The sequence below is a fragment of the Podarcis erhardii genome (assembly GCF_964252035.2).
Source record: "Podarcis erhardii genome assembly, chromosome: 13".
Lineage (NCBI taxonomy): Eukaryota > Metazoa > Chordata > Lepidosauria > Squamata > Lacertidae > Podarcis > Podarcis erhardii.
In genome coordinates this window covers 51,318,492-51,337,211 of record NC_138502.1, presented here as the reverse complement: position 1 = coordinate 51,337,211, position 18,720 = coordinate 51,318,492, and the positions used below count along the sequence as shown (strand labels likewise).

At 41.7% G+C, this 18,720-nt stretch overlaps 1 protein-coding gene across 2 annotated transcripts; it reads left to right on the top strand.

The window, feature by feature from the left end:
- The first annotated feature begins 204 nt into the window (after positions 1-204).
- TRIP13 (thyroid hormone receptor interactor 13) lies at positions 205-16,995 on the top strand. Of its 2 annotated transcripts, none has more exons than XM_081837232.1 (14): positions 205-302; positions 1,483-1,585; positions 2,314-2,479; positions 3,122-3,251; positions 4,327-4,382; positions 8,472-8,562; positions 8,964-9,036; positions 9,821-9,884; positions 11,726-11,812; positions 12,149-12,255; positions 12,782-12,935; positions 14,920-15,032; positions 16,222-16,291; positions 16,598-16,995. In XM_081837232.1, exons 2-14 carry the CDS (start codon positions 1,494-1,496, stop codon positions 16,691-16,693), a joined length of 1,299 nt encoding a protein of 432 aa, XP_081693358.1. In that variant the 5' UTR covers positions 205-302; positions 1,483-1,493; the 3' UTR covers positions 16,694-16,995. The 2 variants fall into 2 exon arrangements, with proteins under 2 accessions (XP_081693358.1, XP_081693357.1); XM_081837231.1 differs by having other exon boundaries at positions 222-302; positions 1,479-1,585.
- Positions 16,996-18,720: the final 1,725 nt, after the last annotated feature.

Genomic DNA, 18,720 nt, shown 5'->3' with positions numbered 1-18,720 from the left:
AGAAAGCACTTTCCCCGCCCGCCTAGGAAGCCGTCGCTTCTCGACCCAGGGCGAAGGGGGCGGGGCCGGAAGTGACGGAAGGGCCCCGGCCAGGAAAGAGGAAGCGCTTTCCCCGCCCGCCTAGGAAGCCGTCGCTTCTCGACCCAGGGCGAAGGGGGCGGGGCCGGAAGTGACGGGACTGGGAGGCGACGCGGCCGGGGAGGAGAAGGGCGGGAATTTCGACTTTGGAGGCTGGAAGGCGGAAGGAAGGGGCGAGAGAAGCCCAGAGAAGCCCCGGCCTCTCTCTCTCTCTCTCGGTCGAGGTGAGCCCCCCCACCATATAAATGGAAATAAATAATAAGTGCCCAGTAATAATAATAATAATAATAATAATAATATAACGTTGTTGTCGGGAGCTGGTGGTTGCTTTGTTTTATCTATTTTTTTTAATTTTGTAAAAAAGATTTTTCCTTTACAAATTTATATAAACACATTCATATCCAATATAATACAAAATTCTTTTAGACTTCCCCCCGCTCCCTCCGCAATCCTCATAATTTTAAATTTAGTTCACATTTCCTTTATAGTTGTATTGCCAGTTTATAAATCTTTACAGCTCTTTTCCCTCTTACAATACCCTTTCTCCTCACAAAGCCTCTTTAAATCCAACTAGCGTTGTCTGTTCATCACAAATATTTTCCAGATAAATCGTAAACTTTCTCCAGTCCTGAGTGAACTTGTGATCTTTTTGATATCTGATTTTTCCTGTCAGTTTATCTAATTCAGCAGCTTTGTTTTATCTATCTATCTATCTGTCATCACTAAATTTGCATGCCTCCCTTCACCGAAAGATCACAGGGCGGCTCACAACATGAAAACACAGAATATATAAAAAAAAGCATCAAGGAAGGCGAGGATTTCCCCCCCCCCAAAGCAGTTCAAATTACTTGTCTAACAAATGAACCCAGAAAGCTTAACGTTATTGTCTTGACACAAGCGATATTTGGGTAATATAGATGATAGTATCTGTATTATTGTGGGGAAAGTCACATTACGTGTATTGCCTGAACTCGGCTAGCCTAAATTTTTCATAACGATGCCATTGGTATTCAGGTTGCTTTGCTACTTCTAGACGACTCCTCAATCACATTTTTTGGGGGGGGTGTTGTACCTTTGCGTGCAAAAATTACATCTCATGAATCACTTACAAGAGGAAACAGAAGGGGGGAGATAGCTCCATATAGTTTTTCTATTTCTGTTATGTGATCAGTTATTTTCTACCTTTCAGTCATACTCCTCAGATTGAACATTGCAATTCTACCATCATTTTCTACATATTTATTATCACAGTTGCTTTGACGTGAATGATATAAATTTGATAGAATTGACACTAGGGTAGAAGGGGGAAATGAGCACTACAATAAACCAATATTTTTACAGTTGACAATGAGGATCTCCCAGATCTTAGACATAGTATAATGTATATTTATTTTTTTCAGTTAGGTTTCTATGAAATGGACAAAGCTGCAGGTGACTTAAAACTGGATCTTCACAATGGATGCGAATCCTTGCAGATACATGTAGAAGTTCATCAAAAATCAAACAGGTTGGTGTAAAAATTTCCATTTCATCCTCACTTGCAGCAGAATGTCATGTGCTGCAGCGCGGGGGGGACAGGGGGGACAAACAATAAGTCCCAGAAGCTGACTAGACATGGTGGGGCTCAAAACCATGTGTAGATCTCATCCACACTGTATAAAAGGTTTAGAAAAAACAGCCTTATTTCTTTATGAAGTTGTTGCAAGTTCTGTGAGTTGCCTTATACAGATCATTGGTCCCTCTATCCCCCAACACTTCAAGATAAACTTTCAGAGATACTAAAAACTGCACACAGGACCTTCATGCAATGTAAATGATCTGCCACAGAACTTTGCTATCTCCCGCATTCTAAATATTAAGGAAATCATATTTTCAGGAGGAGAATCAGTTACATTGGTAACTTTTATTACTTTTGTATACTTGTGGCTAAAAAGCATATTTTCACCTGTGCCCATTTGGCTGATGGCAGGGGACCTTTCCTCTGTACCGTTACAGTGAAGCTTAGTGCATGAGGTTTAGGCAGGTAGATTCTGTTTTATTTTTTCCTCTTTCTGCAGGCCTTTCAGCTGAGAGCAGCTTGCTCAATCCCTTTGTAGGATGCCATAATCAAGAGTGTGAGGGTTCGCTGCTGGGCATACTTTTCACAGCCTCTGAGTGGGGTCTTTTCTTTGCACCGGGTCTTTTCTAGCTGTAATGGTTATGCCTGAAGTTATGATGTTTTTCTCTTTTACCCAGCACTGCAAAGAAAGAGGATATCAAACTGGGTGTCTTAAAACTACTAGAAAGGCATCCTGTTGTCTTTGGTGATTACAAATGGACTGAGTTTGATGATTATTTCCTGACAAATAATGTGCAGTCCATTGCAGTTGTGGACACAGAGCTAAAGTTGAAGGAAAGACAGGTATTACCTTACGGCTTACCTTATTCAAAACTTATTGGGGGAGGCGGAAGGCTGCAGCTTGTTACTATTAAATAAGATCATGAAAGTGGAAGTAACGTCCATTACAATTGCTGTTAAGTGCATTTGTCTGGACCATGAATGCTTTCTGCAATCCAAATTCCCCCGTATTGTTGGCTCCCCTTTTCCAACTGCTACTGGAGAATGCATGCATTGTGTAAGTTTTCAGTTTTGAATGCTTGTGTGAAAATAGAATGCCAGATAGAAAACTGGCATGACAGAGAATGAGTGGACAACAGCATTTCTCCCAGAAGTGCCACTTTTTTTAAAATATGAAGATTGTTCGCTACATACCCCTACCCACAAGAGGGAGCATTGAAAATTGTATTTTTCTTCTACGTCTGAAGAGGTGAAGTTCACGCTACCAACCTCATTCTCTTGCATGTATAGATGAGGGCTTATTTGCTATAATTCATGGCAAGTTTAGTTAGACTAGGCCAGACTCCTTTGAAAACCACCTCAGACAATTTTTACCACCACTTGAGAAACTGGACACTTTACCTTGCTTTAACAAAAGTTATCTTAAAAGATGTATCCAGGTTGCTTGCCAGAGAGTTCTCATGTGGTTTTTCCTCTTCATTACAGGCAATAAATCTGAGTAAGTGCAGCCTTTCCATTCACATTTTTCATCTCGGTGAAGAAGGGCCCAGTGCTGAAAATCTGGAGGCAGAGGATGAGAATATTGTTGCAGCTAATCACTGGGTGTTACCAGCAGGTATTTTAAAATTATTTATAGTTTTTAAGATTGTCCTGATGGGGTTGGAACAGCATAGGATTAGAATGTACTAGTCAAGAGGAAGTAGAAGGATGGTTTGATTGTTTATGTGGGCAGGGACAGATTTAGATCAAAACTGTGTTGGGAGCAAGCAAGACATTGAAAACAGCATAGAACACTAAATTAGAGTACATTGGTCCTGCCACTTACTTGTAATGGGGGTTTGAGCCCCATGTTGGGTAAAAGATTCCTGCATTATGGGGGTTGGACTAGATCAGGGGTTGGCAAGGTTTACCTCGCCTGGGCTGGTTCACTCCAGTGGAGATCCCTCCGTGGGCCGGATTGCGGGCGCATGTGAGTATGCACACCCACGATTTCTGGCATCTGCGCATGCGCAGACACAATTTCCAGCACTGCGGAAATGAGTCCCTGTGCCATGCTGCGCCAGGGACTCAGTTCGGGGGCAGCTCGTGGTCCAGTTAAACGACTCCCTTGGGCTGCTGGTGGCCCATGGGCCTTAGGTTGCCTACCCCTGGACTAGATTAACCCAGTGGTCCCTTCCAACTTTATGATTCTACGATTGCAGCTATGTATGAAAATAAATGAAGAGCGAGAGGAGTCCTAGATCTCACACAAACTTCCCAGAGCCCAATAAGCAAAGTGGAGGGCTCAGAAAGTTCTTTCCATGACTTGACCCAAATCACCTCGTGATTAGATTGCAGATGGGGAATCTTTGACCCTCTGGATGTTGCTGGACCACAACTCCTGTCATCACTGCCCATTGGTCATGCTGGCTGGGGCTGATGGGAGCTGGAGTCCAGCAACATTTGGAAGGGAACAGGTCCCACACCAAGGTTGAAATGCATCATGTTGTCTTAACTGGAATAAGAAATATTATGTGATCCTATGTATGTGTTCATTATGTTCAGTGCAAAGAATACAGCACTATTTTATTAAGTTCCCAGCAAAGTTGGTGTAATTCATTAAGTAGCAAATGGGTTGTTGGGTTTCAAAATGATATTTTGATTAGCAAAACCACACATTGGAAATGATGTATAATTGTTCTATGTTTCAGTTGAATTCCATGGTCTATGGGAGAGCCTTATTTATGATGCTGAGATAAAATCAGATGTAAGTTGAAAGTATTAAGTTTTTATCTGGGATATAAACGGTTCTTCATTGTAAACTTTCACTGCACTAGATGAGTTGTCCATTCTTACTCAGGCTTGTGTCAAGTTCAGAAGCAGTTTGTTTTTTATAAAAAAATTATTAGTTTTCAATTACAGTCCAATAATAGTCTCATTATAACAGTACCAATTTATAATACAATTATTGATACCAATCGTTCAAATACCCAGTTATATAATTTAGATAAAGTGTCCCCCTGCATGATAGATTTGATGATTTTCTTTATTTCTGCATTCCAAAATCTTATTAATTTCAGTTACATTCTGGTCATAATAATAATCCCTTAGACAACAACTGCAATAGTCATAATTTCTATTTGTGTTGACACATTAAATGATTTATAAAACTACAAGTTAGGAACTCAAACTATATCCTTGTTCTTCCTGTGTGGCAATTATTCTTTCTGTGGTGTTTCTTCGTGTCCTTGTAAGATGTTATATCTTTCTTTCCACTGATTGTTGCTGTTATCCGTCATGCCTTAGGCAGTGCTGATATCCTATTGTTGTTCCAGAAATGTCTCCATCGCTCCATCCCATGCTTCGTTGTTTTGCAACTCTAACAGCTGCAAAAGTCACTCTATCCCAGTAGATAATGTTTTTCACCATTTTTCCTCTCAGCCTGCGAAGAAGAGCGGTCTGTCAAACTATAGATGACTCAGTAAAGAACCTTATCCGTTCCTTTGCAGTTCACAGACCCCTTTCATCCTTCCTTCCAACTGAAGATATATGAGCAATTATACTTCCAATTAAATTAAATTCCAAGTCCTTTTAGCATTACTCAGTTCACTCCATAAATAATAAAAGATGGGGAAGAGTCAGCTTGAAGTTTTCATCGTAAACCTTTTGCAAAATACAGCTCCCTCCATTTTTCCTTTTCTTACACATACAGTTCCGTTTGATGCTATATTACATATTTATAATCCAATTTCTTCCATCCTTGCTTGTACAAATATAATCTGAACTAACATTCAGAGGAGCGTTGCCTAATCATAAATGTAGAGAATAAAACTTTAAATAAAGAAACCGTAGGCTCCACTCCCACACCTTTTGCACCAAATGAGGTCTTATCTCAAGTTCAAACCTTAAAGTTCTTGCAGTTGGTTTGTGCAGTTTGTGATCTCATCTCTTATAGCATGCCCCTGTACTTTAGTTCAATTAAGCTCTAATTAATAGGAGAACCTCTGCTTCTTAATGGAGGTGTCAGAGGGTTTTCAGCAGGCAAAGTGCTTTTGCACTGGGCATCCAATGCCGGAGCGAGAGCCAGGTACCGAGATGAATTGCGAGTGAAGCCTATTCCCTGGAGGGAATTTGTAAGGACTATTACCCTCAATAATCCTTCTTTTCTCTTTGCCAACAATCTCCCACTGTCATGGAGGCTGCCTCCATTAAGGCAGAGTGGTTCAGAAGCAGTTTAGATTGGTTTGGTTTGGACTGCAAGGAGTGACCACAAGGAGTTTTGCAGCTTTCAGTGCCATTTTTGGTTAACTGCAGCTTGTCATTTCGTCCAAACCAGGACAGAAATTTCCCTACCACCATAGAAAATGAGTTTATCACACCTGCATGTGACAGATAATCCACCCATTTAAAAAACAAAAAATGTGATTGGAAAATACAGCTTTAAGGGCTGCTCCTGGAAAAACTGCTTTAAAAAAAAAAAATTATTAACCAGCCAATCACATCAAATTAAATCACATCACATAAATTCCAAATTACAAAGCCGAATTTTAAATTTTGTTGGGGGGACCCATATTTCAAGATTCGAAGGGGGATTCTGATCATCTTCTTGCTGCTGCGTTAATGTCCAAATCAGTCCAAACAGAGTTCATAATTCTATCCAATCTTATCTTGCTGTTTCCACTTCACGTCTTGTTCATATATTTTCTTTTTTTTCTTTATGATCTCTTCTGATAGTCTCCTTAAGCCGATAAACACCAATAATAATAATAATCCTGTGTGAATTTTCCGTTCTTCCAATCCTCAAATCGAGATGGTTTCCATATATCATCTCCTTCATAGATAACATCGCTCTTTCCATCATAATCTTGCAAAACTGTCGCTCTTAAGCCCCTCTGAGGAGTTTAAACCACAATATATAAACAGCTCTATTTCTCTCTTTGTCCTCCCAGACTCAAGACCTCCGACAGAACTTCCCAATATGGCGACGGCATTTTTAACTGTGTCATTCCAAAGCTCTTATACATTCCACACTCTTCTTAAAACATGCTTTGGTTCAAAAGTTTATCTCCACACAGCCTTAAATCCACAGCTTAAGTCCTTAAAACGACATTTCTGACATTTCTGACTCGTGAGGGGAGGGCATTCTTGTTTAATCATATAAGGAAAGAAAGGAAAGTTTTTTCCCCCTCCCCCACCAGTCATTTGCCATACCGTGTCTTGGCGTATCTTCTCATGTTTTATTCTTGTCTTGTTTTATCAGAGATCTCTTCTGTCAGCAGTCTTTACTCCCCCTTCTTCTTTGAAATATGTGCATTCGCTCCATCCAAATTGTTTCTTTTTAAGTTCTTGCAGCTAGTGGTGCGAATCAGGCAAGGGCACAGCAGGCAAGGGCAGTCCCCCCCCATCCTGGGGGGGTTAGGGAGGCTAATTACTCCCATCATAGCCCCCAAATTACCTCGTGTGGGTCGGAGAGATGTTATTGTCAGCCATCTTCCGATGCGCCCCCTAGTGGCCCCCCGCTCCTGGAAAAACTGCTTCTGTTACTGGACCAGTTTTGTTATTTAGTTGCATTTCCTCTCCTTGTTTCTTTCCCTTCTGATTCTATGGATTTTAAATTTCTCCAAGCTGCTTGTAGTGGGGCTATTTATGTACAGATCGCTCTGGGATTTTGCATGGCTTCTGTACACATAGGTTTATGCAAATGAGAAATATAAGTAGTTTTGCATAATTCCTAAACATTCTCGCTGTTTGTTGAGGATTTATGCTTCCTTTAGGGTCCCCATTAGTTTTAAACACCTGTAGATTGCATTTAATGAGTTTACAAAAGGATCCTCACCTGTCCTGTTCTGTCCCCTCTCCTTCTCTGCTGTAATAGTCAGTGTTCCTGTACCACTTGGAAATAGCCCCTTGGTCTCCATATGTTGATCTTTCATCTTGAGGACTGGAGTAGCTAACAGTGCAATGCTCTCTATATATATGCAGGTATAGGATCACAGTTTAAAGTTGCACTATTGATGGGAAGTGTGAAAAGCAGGATGTCCAAGGTGGCACTGGAGATGCTGAGCAACTTAATAAGTTATGCTTTTGTTTTAAATTTTGTGCTATCCATAAGTTGACTAGTAGAAAATTTTGCAGGCTAGCAACTTTTTACTGGCTTGAAAACGAGACTTGAGTATGGAATCTCTCTCTTCTTACTAGCCTTCCCGCTGTTTAGACTCCTAAATAGCTGGGCATGGATCCCACTGCATTAACATAGCAATTGAACAATATTTTTGTTATGCACAAGTTAATTGATTAGGTATATTGGTTCAAAGTGTCCAACTTGTTTGCTGGTGTGCAGGAAAATGTCTTTCAAGATCCTTACACAGTTAATCATGGTAAATGAGAAATTGCCTGTGACTCTTCCAAGGAACAAAGTCTTCTGTTTTCCGAAAGGGATGCAATATTACATTAATATTTCAACAGACTGTTTTAGGAATGTCTTCCAGAAAAGACACAAGACATTAACAGCAAACAAAAAACAAAACAAATAGTGGAAATGAATGTTTGTGCAAGCGTTATGTAAGTATATTGGAAATTACAGAGGTAGCAGGATATCTGACAAATTTCACAGCTATAGGTGTTAGTTTTTATTGCCTGCTCATCTTGTGTCAGCAGGAAGTCTTGTGTTATTTGCCTAAAAATACAATACTGGGTTCTGATGCTCCAACGTGGTAGTTACTGTTCACACCTCCTTTTTGCCATCATTGAGAAAAAGAGAGTGCTTCATTTTTTAAAAACAACTGACTAATTCAGTTATAATGTGGAATTTTATTTCTCTCCCCCCACCCTTTTCTCTCTCTCTCTGCTCAATTAGCTATTAGATTATGTGACTACAACATTACTGTTCTCTGACAGAAATGTCAACAGCAACTTGATATCATGGAATAGAGTTGTTCTGCTGCATGGTAAAGTTTAAATTTTGCTGTTTTATACTGGACTGAAGTACTTATAGCCTTTATATAGCACCCTTAAAGTGTTGAAAGTACTTCACATGTCTTGGCCTCATTTGTATGTGACACATAGCCATGGTTTACTTTAACCATGGTTTGTGGTTGTTGAACCAAACCACAAGTTAGTGTATATTTTAATGTACGAAATGAGTCTTATAATACTAGACAGAAGTAAATTGCTTCAGTTTCATCAAACATGTGAAGCATGCAAAGGCCAAAACCTCACTTTAGTTGGAGATGATGATTAAACTTGTTAGCCCCTGCTTTTGCGGGGGGGGGGGGGGGAAAGTAACTCAAAGCAACTTACAAAATTAGGTATGTGTTCAATACTTAAGTTTTCCGTACTTTAATTGCAGGTCCTCCAGGAACTGGTAAAACTTCACTATGTAAAGCACTGGCCCAGAAGCTGACTATTAGACTTTCTCATAGGTAATTCAGATAACTGTTTGGTATCTTAAAAATTAAAATAGTACCTAGTCTAAGAGATCTGCTTTTCAAAAGTAGACTATTCCTGTGCTATGCAGCTCCTTTCCATTTTCCTGTGACTTGCAGGAGAGAATTTTCCAGCAGATTGTTCCTCGGACATCTTCCTTCTGTTTTGTGCCTCCTCACTGGCAAGATGAACTCTTGGGTGGAAGAAATTAAAAGCAATGCTATACTTTTGTATTAGAAAGTGAGAAAATAAAATATTATGCCCCAAAGTAATTGAAATAACTTAGCTATTGAAATTCTAAATTATTTAACAAATAATGATAGGTTGAGCACTTTTTATAATGCCAAGTTGAGCACGTTTTCAGTGGGGATCTTAGCACATACTTAGGTGCTTGCAGCTTTAATGGGAAAGTTAACGGCCTGGATCATGCTGTGTGGACTGAGATTTCACCAGGATCCTTGGGGAAATGCCCTTATGGATAAGTTGGAAACATAAGAAGTTGTCCTATGCCGTCAGAGCATTTGTTCGCCTCACTCAGCATTGTTGACAGTGACTCCCCAGCATTGCAGACTCCCCGCTCTGCCTGCAGATGCCACTGAGGACTGACCCAGGGACCGTTTGCAAGTGGAGCATCAAGCTGCAGCTCTTGCCCTCGACTTAATTTCACTTTCTGCAGGGTTATGACTGCACTCCTGGATTTTTCCCTTTGAGCTATATGAGCACCAGCAGCATTAATGATTCTCCTGCTTTTACTGAGGTGATTTTTCACTTAAATTTTAGATATCGCTATGGACAGCTGATAGAGATAAACAGCCATAGCCTCTTCTCCAAGTGGTTTTCTGAGGTAAGTATTTATGCAACATTCTTAGCGGTTTTGTGATTTGGAGAATGTTTCTTGCCTATGCAGTGGTTTAAAGATGCTGTCGAATTTGTCCAGTAGCTAGGGTTCTTATGCTGTGTTTTAGCACACGGTTCTTTTTACTTTTTGGTGTAAAAGTAAATACTGTATCCATGAACCTGATGCAGAGAAAATAATGTTCTCCAGTACAGCCCTTTAGACAAAATGAAGTGGATTGTGGAGATTGTACAAAAAGGGAGCTACCTCATGCGACAACGCACAGTAAGAAAAATTGCAGAGGCTTAATGTGGAGTGAATGGCTAACCCTCCTTTTAGCACAGGAACCCCGTCCTTTCTCCAGCCTTCTGCTTCTTGCACCACCAGAATATCTCTGCAACATGTACATGATCTATGGCAGCAACTGACAACCGTTTAGGCCACATTTGGATTTCTGAGAAAGTGCCATGGATACTACTCCCTCTAGTCGCTGCTCTTCCCCTTCCCTCGCTTGGATCAGGCCTCTCTGAGAGACAGAAAACATGCACACACAACATTTTTTAAAAACTAGCACATTTCTAAATATATTGACAAAGTTGTGTCAAAGTATATAAAGCAAAATTATTAGTTATAACAGATATGCAATGATTGTGCATTGCTTAGATTGGTGACCATGAGTAAAATGTATTTTGTATCAGTAACAATAAGTATTTATAGGAATTTTTAGGAAGGGGGTGAGGAAGAGAAGAAGGAAGAAAATAAAATGTGTACTTCATGCACGCCAACTGTGCTGTAAGCCTTGGGTTCTGTTCTACCAGATACCTCATTATTTGTGTAATCAATAAAGACACATTGGGCTACATAAAAATTCTCACGTTTCTTTTGACCTCTTGCTTCTTTAATTTTTGCGACACTTTTTCCAGTAACACTGTTTGGCAAATTGCTGGTCCATGAGTAACAACTGTAACGATTTCCATGTCCTGACAATAATTGTTCTTGCAGTGGTTAATAGATGTATTATGAGTTCGTTGTTCTAATTTGCAACATTTTGTGGTTCTACAAGTTCAGTAGTGCTAGTCAGGGGGACTGTCTGCCTTGTAATCAAAGGTATTTCCGTAAATACAAGGGATCTGCGTAAAGCCTGGATCCAATAGAACTACTCTGAATCCTGAAAAGCACATAGAGCTGAAAAAGGAAGTGGGAAAGAGTGTTTGCCTTCCAGCTTCCTTTGGTGCTATGTTCTTTTCCCGGAAGAAAAAGTTAACAGCCTTCACCACCTAATATCTGGTGAGAGAGAGGTTTTATGGCTGATCCCTGATTTAGCATATTGTCTAAGACTGCAATTCTGTACTTGCTCACCTGGGAATAAGTCCAACTGAACACAGTGGATTGTGGTGCTAGAAGAGGAACAAAGCAGGACACCTGTCTTACCTTTTCCTAAAACCTCAGAGAAGGAACTACAATGGGAACAAATCAGCAACTCTGCTTGATGCTCCCTGTTAGCAAAAAAATGTTTGTTCATTCTAAGCCAGATGGGGAACACTGTGTGTACAGTCTCACCTGCAAATTCCATGAGTATCCTCTGCCGCCTAGGCTTCTTGGAGGAGGAAGGCCCCACCTGCCACATGGCCCTGCGCCCTGCTAGAATGTTAACACCCCTTTTCAGGTTCTCCATCATCCCCACCAAGGGAGGTCGAGCCCACAGGTCAAGAACAGTTCTGTTTCTGCTGCCGGTGTAGCTGTTGCCCATGTTTGGTCACCAGAGGTGATTGGGAAAGTGCCAAATGGCAAGACTGGGAGAGCAGAAAGGAATGCATTATTTTATACACACCCTTTTTTCCCCCCCTCAGAGTGGCAAACTGGTTACCAAAATGTTCCAGAAGATTCAAGAATTAATTGATGACAAAGATGCCCTTGTATTTGTACTGATCGATGAGGTATGACCACAGCATCATTTTAAATGTTAAAACATTGGCTGCATTACATTTCTGGGTCATGGTGGGAGATAAAATGACAGAAGGGGCCATTTTGATTGGCAAGAAGATTATCATATTTTAACGTAACTTATTTTTAGTCCCTTTTTACATTTATGATAATGGTGTTTGAGAGTCGCTGTAGTTTAGGAAAGTCCTAAATGTGACTGATTGAGTTGTTTTGCATGGATGGCTCCTGAATGTAGGACAGAGTAGCTGTACACACATTAAATACATGTGCTACTGTGATTACTGTTCCTAAAAATCTGAGAGAGAGATACTTTTGTTTGTTTGTTTAAGGTGGAAAGTCTCACAGCAGCACGTAGTGCTTTTCGGGCAGGGACAGAACCTTCTGATGCCATCCGGGTTGTAAATGCAGTCTTGACACAAATCGATCAGATCAAAAGGTAACAAGCTACATTTATAACTTTTTCTGGAAGGGAATAAATTGCCTAGGAACAACTGAAAGGCACAAAAGCAAAGGAGCTACTTTACAAGATCTGATTAGTAGGTCCTAATAAGGCAATGTTTATATCCTCCCATCTGGCATAAAATATGATCAGATGATATTTGCCATTCTTACAGGATAATTGCCCCATCCAGGTTTCATTGGAAAGCGTCCAGATTCATTTGTCCAGTTCTGAGTGGGTCCCTTTAGTTGTTGAGGCAGTAGGTATCCCTACAACGCTGATGTGCAGTCCCAGTGCCCTTTGGAATCCCCTAAATCTCAACTTTCACCTTTTAGATTCAAAGTACGTTCTTAGTTATTGTAGTCACAGAGTGGCATGGCAAAAATTGCAGATTAAATCCTTCAGGTGCAGTCACCAGCCATGTACCCAGGAGGCTATCAATGCAAATGTAACTGACAGTGGAAACTTTCAAGTGTTGAACCTATGAAATGAGTGTTACAACATCTTTGTGTGTTTCTTAAAGGTATCCTAATGTAGTTATCTTGACAACTTCAAATATCACGGAGAAAATTGATATGGCCTTTGTGGACAGAGCAGATATCAAGCAATACATTGGCCCACCTTCTGCTGAAGCAGTGTTCAAAATATATCTTTCTTGCTTGGAGGAACTAATGAAGGTAAACTCTCAGAAGCTCTTATCATCCACATTGTATCAAATCCTTAGAGGCACGACTGGCATCCTAGAATCCCAACAATATTTTACAGCGTGGGCCCTCACAGTAGAACGCTGTGTATGTGTGAGACTGTTAGGATATAGTTCCAGTCCACCTTTAGAACAGATGTGTGGATTGTTGTATGTCACACGTCTGTTTACTTCCAGCACAGTCTGCTGGGAACTTCCATTGTATATTGCTTTTGCTATGCTGTTGTTTGCTTGGACACGAAGGGAAGCAGACATGTTTTTCCTTTGTTCCTGATGCTGAATAAATGCCTGTAAATATGCTTACATATGGGACACGGGTGGCGCTGTGGGTTAAACCACAGAGCATAGGACTTACCGATCAGAAGGTCGGCAGTTCGAATCCCCGCAACGGGGTGAGCTCCCGTTGCTCGGTCCCTGCTCCTGCCCACCTAGCAGTTCAAAAGCACTTCGAATTGCAAGTAGATAAATAGGTACCACACTGGCAGGAAGGTAAATTGCATTTCTGTGCGCTGCTCTGGTTTGCCAGAAGCGGCTTAGTCATGCTGGCCACATGACCCGGAAGCTGTATGCCGGCTCCCTCAGCCAATAAAGCAAGATGAGTGCCGCAACCCCAGAGTCGGCCACAACTGGACCTAATGGTCAGGGGTCCCTTTACCTTTACTTATACTTACATATGCCTCTGTCCGCCACTTCCGTTGTGAAAAGTTATTCACTCTGGTGATTAGAGCGTTCTCAGTCTCTGAAGGCTTTTGAGGCTCGAGTCGCTGATAGATGCTGTTCTGAGAACCGTAGTTCGCCCGGCTGCTGGCCGGTGGCTGGAGCCAGCTGGGGGCCTGCCAAATGCCCCCGTCTCCCTGGACGCATCCCAACAGAGACTTCAAAGCCCTCTTTGCTTAAGCAGGAGGCAGCCCCAAGTCAGTGCAGAGGGGGGTGTTGGTGATGCCTGCCTCCTCTAGCAGGTGACAGTGTGGCCAGGCTGGCTCCTCTTCCCCCTGGCTGTGAGAGAAGGTGGGGTTTGCTGAGCTGTCCGCTTGGGTGCCCAGGCTTTCTCCACCTCCCATCCAGCTATAAAGGGAGGGCTATCTTGTGGTCACCTGCCACCTTCTGAGGAAAGGAGGAGAAAAGGACTGGGCAGCTGCTGAAGCTCAGCAGAGCCAAGAGGAAAATCCATGGGGCACCTCAACTCTCTCCCTTTTTCTCAGTCCTGGAATAGGGAAATCATTGTTCCCTTTGAATGAGCAACCTGACCCTTAAAGGAAATGGAACACATTCCTTCTCTTCTCTCCACCCCACAGGAGCCCAGAGCATCTGTTTCACAGCAGAGGGAGGGAAGCATGAGCAGTTCGTTTCTCCCGCTTTTCAGGGTTTTAAAAACCTTTGGGGTTTTGTTTAAAAAAATCTGTTTCTCCATACCTTGGTGTTTGCATACCTTGGGTATGTTTGTTCCTGTTGTTGCTTTTCTGCTTACAGATGTTTGATTAGCGTTGTTCCGTCATTTACCTCTGAATGCTCATTATGTTACTTACCTGCACTAGATATTGGTGAGCTACTAGTAGACAGCATGTGGGGAGTTTTTAAAATAAAAAATATAATTTGTTTTTGGGTTGTAACCAGGGCCCCCAAGGGTGGTATACAAAACATTCAAACAAACCAGATTGAGAAAAGAACTGTGTGTGTGTGTGTGTGTGTGTGTGTGTGTGTGTGTGTGTAAACAAAACTCTGAAGAGTGGAATAACCTCCACAATCTGCAAATCATTAAGAGCTGTGTGGAATAGACATTGTTTTTACTTCCCACCTGAAGGTGAACCCAGGTGAGGCCAGTCTCACCTCCCTTGGGAGGGAGTTTGACAGTTGGGAGTGATGCTGTGTGTTCCCCCCAACCTTTGTTATGTTTTGAGTAGTAATGCACTTGTGAGATTTATACATATTCTTACAGATAAGATCTTTTTCCTCCCAAGTGCCAGATAATATATCCTCGACAGCAGCTGCTGACACTCCGTGAGCTGGAGGTGATCGGTTATTTAGACAGTGATGTGTCGAAACTGAGTCTCATATTGAGAGAAATTTCAAGGTAGGATTCCTGGTTTCATTTAATCTGTCTTTTAATTTTACCCTCACATGTAAAGTGAAGGTTGTGGTTCTTCACTTACTCTCCCATGAAATCAAATGCTTGTGTTTTCAGAATACAGGCCGTGAGAAATTCTCCTCTGCTGTTTCTTGATGCATCTATGCAGATTTAGTACTTTTGGTGGGGGGTAAATTAAGCAAATAATGTTGCTTCTAATAGGGTAATAAAATTCCCTGATTTTTAATGAGCTTTTTGCTAGAGGAAAACTATTATAACTTAGTGCAGCACTGAAAATGCAAGTGCTTATGGCAAGTATGAATTGCGTCCAGGTGACCCAGAAGGGGGAAGCCTTTCCAAAGGGAAATTAACTGGTCATCTTCTTCCATCCGTGATCAACATAGGTATGTGGGCCACTGCATTTTATGGTCTAGGACAGGCTTCCTTAACCTTGGCCCTCCAGATGTTTTTGGCCTACAACTCCCATGATCCCTAGCTAGCAGGACCAGTGGTCAGGGATGATGGGAATTGTAGTCTCAAAACATCTGGAGGGCCGAGGTTGAGGAAGCCTGGTCTAGTAGCTTCTGTGATCTAAGGCTAGTTCTGTCCTTTTTCTTGATATTTCATCACACTCTTTCTCAGGGAATGTAGAATTGTTTTGTGGTCTTTGAATAACTTTCTAAAATAATTAATAAACATTCAGTAGTGAACAAGAGTTGCTGCGCTTTATCTGCAAAATGCCTTTCCTTGTCACAAAGTAAATTGCAAGAATAACAAAAGGAAGACTTTTTTCTTTTTAAAAAGTAAACCAGCTTTTCATGTCAAATATATCAAGGCATGTACCTACAAAAAGCATGGAAGAAGTCATCCTGGTTCTGGACAAGGCTTAGAACTCCTCCCCACTCCCAACATCTAAATATCAGCATACAGGGAAATTTCTGTAGGAAAACTGAGTTCCCACCTGCAGTCTGAACAAATACAGTCTTACTTACCTCACCCGCTCTTTGTGAGAACTAGGTCTAAGGGAGACTCACTTCTGAACACCACAGCTGCTGACTACCAACAAGAAGAGATGTTGTAGAAATTACCAGTCTCGTATCCTAATTTTGCTATTTGTAGCACACTTAGCACTTCCTTATGTGCTTGTGTATGTGAACGTGAGCCTGATGCCTCTCCTGCTTCTGCATTAATACAGGAAAAGTGAAGGACTTAGCGGCCGTGTTTTAAGGAAACTTCCTTTTCTGGCACATGCACTTTACATTCAGGTAAGGCCCTGCTCCTTGTTCTTGTTACTGCAGGGGTGAGGTGTGGTCGCTTGCTGGCTTCCTCTGACCCAGGTATTTGGTGCCAACAGCACCTACTCTTTGTTGACCCATTTCAGGCTTCTGTATATGCCTTTTGGAACTTGCTCTAATGTATTTATTGCCCATGGGCTTTCCCCCAGTTTTGATGGAATTTAGCAATTCACCTTCTGCTTGTAAAATGCTGATGCCATGGGGCCAGTCCCTCCCTCTCTTATGTGGTGGATACACTTACCTTGACACTGGTTTTACTTTTTTTTTTTATTCTAGTCACCTAACGTCACAACGACAGCTTTCCTTCAAGCCTTGTCACTTGTGGTGGACAAGCAATTTGAAGAAAGAGCAAAACTTGCAGATTGTATTTGACAATTCTCCTTCCTCCTCCAGTGCTTGACTGAGTAGAACACTTCCATTAGTTACTCTGTTGTATTGTCTTTCTGCATGATTGTTAGGACTTATTAAGGAACCTGTAAAAACCTGAATAAGAAGAAGTAGGGAAATGTATAGTTTTTTCAATGATATGTTTCCAAGTGCAGTTTAGGCATAGAAACTTTATATACATTGAAGAGCTTTATTTCATTTGAGCTGTAAACCTGATTAATTCCTAAAAATAACTATTTTTGTCACTGTTCATGTACATTTTTTAAAGCTGTATTGGAAATTCTGCACTTTGTGTACCTGTAATTTGTATCATTTTCTGGTATTTTTCTGAACTAGAATATTTTCAACAAAATTAAAAAAAACAAAATACTGCCGAAACAGATGTGCTGATTATGGGTGAGATCCAGCTTAGTCTTTCAGTCAATTCTTTTGACTCACAAGATGAAATTCAGTGCATGTAAAGTACATTAAAAGCACAGAGACTAATAGGACAGATCATAAGACTAGGCATGTTTCTGACTTCTGTCTAATACAAATTGATCTCTGATCCTGACCACCTCAGACAGAAACTTGGCAACAGCCAAAGTCACACTGGGAATCTTATCGTCTAGTAGGAACTTGGCACAGAATTGGGCAGATTTACTTGGTAGATTTGCCATCAGTGGATTAATCAGATGTTGCTGGGCCTGTTTCTGTAGTCTACAGGACAGGAGAATGTTCTTCATGCTTTGTGCTTCCTGATTAGCACATGCGAAATACGGGACACCAGCAAATCTACCTCACAACATTTCAGCGAAAACACGTTAAGTCTTAGTAAAAGTCTATGATAATTGGCAACTGATCCAGCTTAGTATGAGTGGGAATCTGCCTGCACAACGGGGCTTCTCCTCCCAGCTGCAGCCCCCCCCCCAAAAAAAACAAGAACCTTGGAGCAGATTCTGGGCCTGTGTGGTGGGGCTGGAGGCGGGGGGAGAAGAGAAACTGGGGGTGACGTGCGAATGGCCAAGCGTCATTGGATGTCACTACCCCTAAGGCTTCCATAAAAAGGGTAAGGGGACCCCTGACCATTAGGTCCAGTCGTGACTGACTCTGGGGTTGCGGTGCTCATCTCGCTTTACTGGCCAAGGGAGCCGGCATACAGCTTCCGGGTCATGTGGCAGCAGGACTAAGCCGCTTCTGGCGAACCAGAGCAGCGCACGGAAACGCCGTTTACCTTCCCGCCGGAGCGGTACCTATTTATCTACTTGCACTTTGACGTGCTTTCAAACTGCTAGTTTGGCAGTAGCAGGGACCGAGCAACGGGAGCTCACCCCGTCGTGGGGATTCGAACCACCGACCTTCTGATCGGCAAGCCCTAGGCTCTGTGGTTTAACCCACAGCGCCACCCGCGTCCCTTAAGGCTTCCATATTAGGCTCAAATAGTCGCTCTCTGGTGCTGAGCAACAATTGTCCCTGAGCAGACAAAGAAGCCCTGTGAAATGGATATAGGGAACACCCCCCCCCTTCCCCTGTGCTATTCAGTCTACCACAATTTAACAACGATTGATATAAAAGTGCATAGGATCACTAGTATAATTACTGGGCAGACACAGAGCACTTTATGTTTCATCAGGTGAAAATGAAATGCCAAGTGTAAATGTTCATATTGGAAAAATGATCACGTTGGTTCTTCATTTACATATTTAACCCAGTGTATCTGGTACAGGCAGGGATTTGGTTTAGAGAATAACAGGAGGGCTAGCATGTATTTGTATTCACACAATATTAATGCCAATCTAGTTGGTGTTTACAGGAAACCTTACTATTTACATTTTTAAAGAAATTAAATTCCAATTTATTTATTTTTAGAAAAATCCAATTTAAATCTGACTTTCATCCACCCTGTCAGATACAGACCCTTTAGCCTTAGGCTTAGGGCTTGTCCCTTCTCCCAGCTTCCAATCCTGTATGAGTTCCTTAGCATTGAGGCAGAAGAAGCACAGCTCATCCCAACAGCTTTGTAATAGTCACAT

Bases quoted from the DNA above. Each gene is read 5' to 3' on its own strand.
- TRIP13 (XM_081837232.1), top strand. From the start codon at position 1,494: ATGGACAAAGCTGCAGGTGACTTAAAACTGGATCTTCACAATGGATGC. The intron at 2,480-3,121 runs GTATTACCTTAC...TCTTCATTACAG, and splicing joins TAAAGTTGAAGGAAAGACAG to GCAATAAATCTGAGTAAGTG. The intron at 9,037-9,820 runs GTAATTCAGATA...CTTAAATTTTAG, and splicing joins ACTATTAGACTTTCTCATAG to ATATCGCTATGGACAGCTGA.